At 46.2% G+C, this 4,077-nt stretch overlaps 1 protein-coding gene across 3 annotated transcripts in view; it reads right to left on the bottom strand.

Moving 5' to 3' along the window:
• Positions 1-4,077, bottom strand: part of esrra (estrogen-related receptor alpha) — a 16,201-nt gene that overhangs the window by 6,802 nt on the left and 5,322 nt on the right. For 2 of the 3 annotated variants that reach the window (XM_031857142.1, XM_031857141.1), the window contains exons 3-5: positions 1,196-1,591; positions 536-652; positions 313-426 (exon numbers count right to left, since the gene is read on the bottom strand). In XM_031857142.1, the coding sequence (XP_031713002.1) occupies positions 313-426; positions 536-652; positions 1,196-1,586 (622 nt within the window). In that variant the 5' untranslated portion in view covers positions 1,587-1,591. The remainder of the gene's footprint in view (positions 1-312; positions 427-535; positions 653-1,195; positions 1,592-4,077) is intronic. The other variant, XM_031857143.1, reaches the window with a different exon arrangement.

Below are 4,077 nucleotides of genomic sequence, written 5' to 3'. Positions count from 1 at the left end.
TCTCTCTCTCTCTCTCTCTCTCTCTCTCTCTCTCTCTCTCTCTCTCTACTTCTGAATCAGAGCTCAGCAGGGTCGTCCCAACTGAACTGTTGCCGACAACCCCAAGCTTAGATTGGTTTGTGTGTGATTACCGGGTTGTTAATTGCCTGGACATTGCTTCAGTTGGTAGCTACAAGCAGCTTGCCAGCACGCAGTCAACGGACAGTTGATAAAAGCAGTTACTTTTCATCTCATTGTTTTACAAATTGTATTACGCTATGCTGCCGGTTGTAGAACAAAACACGAATGACAAGAAGGGAACATAAACAACACCTTTTTCACTCTCCTTTGTCAGTGGTAGAGGGGCACTCTGGTATGTTGCATTCTCCACTTCTGGGCGTCTTTTGTACTTCTGCCTTCCACCTCTGACCCTGTCAAGACGAACGCCTGCATCGGGAAAACACAGAACAAACAGATGACACATTTGAAGTAGACCCGTAAAAAGACATAACAGCAAAGAGTGGCTCCAGAGCTTCTGCAGACCGTGAGCACTCACCCTCTTTCAGCATGCCTACTTTGAGGCACTTGGTGAAGCGGCATGCTTGACAAGCCTTTCTGCGCCTCTTGGTTATCTCACACTCATTCGATGCCGGACAGCTGTACTCAATGTTACCTTTATGGAAGAACGGAAAAGCGTCAATTTACAGCGAAGAAAATGATTAAATAATCCTGTTTCTCTACAATATGTATGAGGTCACAAATACAAGTAAGATATTTTTTTTAAATGAGAGAAACTTTATATCGACTGTGATAAAATAAAATACATTATCAGTACCTGAACTATTTATGCTACCTTAATAGTTTTAACTAGTTTAACTGACAGTGCTCTTATGGTTGAAAGCTAAATGAAAGCATTTCCTGGAATACTGGAAAGGAATTTGTGGGCCCACGTGTGTGGAGGGCCCACAAATAGAATGAATAGCTATGGAGGCAGAAAGGGGCCCTTAGAGAATGCCTACATACAGGGTCCAGAACGTAGTGCTACGACCCTGGGTGGAGGTTAATAGCAGTGAGTGTCACAGAACAGACCTCACATTTAACATGATTTAAGTGCTCCGAATGTAAAACCTGTCACCTCGTTACAGTACAAAAGGTAAGTCAGAGGAAACATGAATTGTTCATTGCTTGTTCTGTTATGCCAACAGGTAAACCTCACCACGACACACACCTTGGATGGTTCTCTTGAAGAACGCTTTGCAGGCCTCGCATGACGCCACGCCGTAGTGGTACCCAGAGGCCACGTCCCCGCATACTAAACACAGCCTCTTCGGCAACGTGCTCAGGGCGTACTTGCATCGCCCTGCTCCATTTCCGGTGGAGCCCTCCTCCGCTCCATCGCCGCCCTCGTCTTTGAAGTGGCAACGCAGTGCCGGCGTGTAGAGCGGCGGGGAGTACCGCTTAACGCCGTCTCCTCTGGTTCCTCCGCCTCCACTGTGAGAGGAGTCTGAGGAGGCCCCGCCGGGGCTGATCCGGCCTCCCCCACCTCCCTCTGGACTGCTCGGTTCTGCCTTTATGTAGACGTCGGACCGACGCTCCCTGGAAGACATTCTGTCTACAGGGGGGGGGGGGGAATAAACAGCATAGTAAATAAAGGCATAAACATTTTACCTCACACCTTTGTCCTTGAAAATACCTCCATGTCACCTGGTAAAAAGAGAAATGTAACCAACCATTACTGATAATTACTGTTTGCACCTTTGTCTTTAGTTTATTCATATGGGATAGTTTGAGAGGAAACAGACAGCCCAAAAGCAAAATGGATACAGCCAAGACAACTGAGACTGAAGAGCTGTCGTGTAATTATTGCATTATTACAGTTGTAAAACAATTAGACCAACATCTAAAATTATTTACAGTGCAACATACGCTATACTGCCCCCAGTGACTAGTTAACCGAGTCAACCAAGTCACATTAAGATCACGGTCAGTTTTCTTCATGGACCGTGGAAAGCACCCGGATCTTTCTATTATCAGCCTGCTGCTAACATGACAAAAGGCCAGCTTGTTCCTCCTCTTGTTCTTCAGCAGCACTTATTTCCTGTGCTGTCTGCGCCTCTTTTTTTTTTTTTTGCTCAGCTAGGTTTTTTTTAAGCCAACATAAGGATGAAACCTTTCACCCTAGATTCACCAAACCAGAACCTTTGAGTCCTCAAATCATCGCCGTGGTGCGAAGTCTTTGTCTTTGACATTTCTAGACATGAAAATAGCCAAGGTGACTGGATGAAGGTCGCCATGCTCATAAACAGTGACCGCTCTTCCCTATTCAGACACATAACTTATAACAGCAAGAGTACTGCGGCAACCTGCCTGCCTGCCAAGGGCATGTCTATAGTCCTCAATTTAAACACAGAGACAGGCATGGTTCATGCTTCACACAGAAGACTCACGAGTCCATGATTAGAGTTAATTTATTGTATATATCAACCATTAATTCTTCAGCCACTTTCCCATCACCGGTAATCATAAAATCCATTCCAATTCTATTACCTCAATGTCAAGAGTGACAACTCTTGCATTTCTTGCATTTAGATAGTCTAAATATTTGAATATATGTGAGAGTAAAGTGACCACCAATCATGATTTACCATGTGTGCACTTACCCCCTTATGAGGGGACCAATTTAGTACTTGAACATGTTTCATTAATTCTGAAATTAGCTAATAGAAATGTAGATTACGCTTGTTGTTAAATTGGCCCCATCAACAGGGATCAGAAAAATGGGTGAAAAGGGGATGAACGACGGGGCATGAATTGTAGTGCGTCTCTGGGCTTCAACTCATCAGCGGACACATTAATGCAGAGCCATACTCCAACGATCGGGCTCTTGTTCCAACTTAATAGATCACCATTGTTGGGATCCGACTATATGGCTTCGACATGTGCTGTGGAACAAAGAGAGAGAGAGTCAGGCCTTCCCTTTTGCAAGCAAAGGTTTCATCCTGATTGTAGTTTGAGCACCAAACCCCCAACTTTGAAGAAATTCACATTAGGGTGTGAGTTTCCTCCCCGAAATGCCACGCTGCTCTCATTGGACGAGAGCAGGGATGCCGAGGCGGGACCTCCGGTAAGACGATCTTGCTCCCCAAAAAACGATGCTTCCCTGAAGGTACCTGAAAGCAGCGCTGCAATCTAATTGGCCGAGGGCCAAGACACCCCAGGACCCCTGTGGTTCAGCCACTGTTCTACAGAACTACCTGCAACCCCCACCTCAATGCTTTTCCCCTTCGACCTCCGTCGAGCTAGGGAGCACACCAACGTTGTTTCCCTTTTCAACCAAATCCTAGGTCTAACAGTTTATATTCGCTGGCCGAATTCACCGAACTGTCTATTTTATCTTTGTTCGTATCCACGAAGCGAACCCTTTTATTCCTGCAGAAGTGAAGAAGCAAGACTTCTTCAGAGAGAGAGAGAGAACTTCCACTCTCCACCAAGCGCCTCGTTTGCTCCGGCCATAAGGACGCGAAAATCCCTGATCCAGACGAAGCGATTCTCTCCTACCGAGAGAACACCTCCCGCGGCCCGCAGCCGCGCTGCCTGGGCCCAACGAAGCTCAGAAGAACCCCTCAGAAGAACCCCCCCCTCAATCACCACGATTGCATCGTACCGTAAGGCGAAATAGAGTCTGGGCAGAGTTAGAGAGAGTTCATTTGTGTTTATTTTATCTTGTTTGTGTGCTTAAAGTACTGTTCATTTTGATAACGTGGTATATGCTTTATGATCACCGACACTGGCGATCCCTGAAATTGCTAGTGTTGTGTAGAAGTTAGCGTGTATTCCATGCTACCGTGATTCGTGTCGAGACATCCGCAGTGAGGTCGAAGTTGCTTCTCATCAGTTCAGGAGGTCAGAACCGCCGGCTGAGACAAAGAGTCGCGGTTCTTGCTCCCCTGGCTGAGAGAGCAATCTTCCGTACTCACGCGCGGCGCAGAGGATCTTAATCTTTTGTTTTATTTCATTTTGTTTTGTTCCTTTCCCTTCTCTTTTACTAATCCACACACACACACACACACACACACACACACACACACACACACACAC

This window comes from Anarrhichthys ocellatus, unplaced genomic scaffold (assembly GCF_004355925.1).
Source record: "Anarrhichthys ocellatus isolate YVR2014 unplaced genomic scaffold, GSC_Weel_1.0 scaffold18, whole genome shotgun sequence".
Taxonomy (NCBI): domain Eukaryota; kingdom Metazoa; phylum Chordata; class Actinopteri; order Perciformes; family Anarhichadidae; genus Anarrhichthys; species Anarrhichthys ocellatus.
Note: the sequence above shows the minus strand (reverse complement) of the source record. Positions and strands in the feature narration are given on the sequence as shown.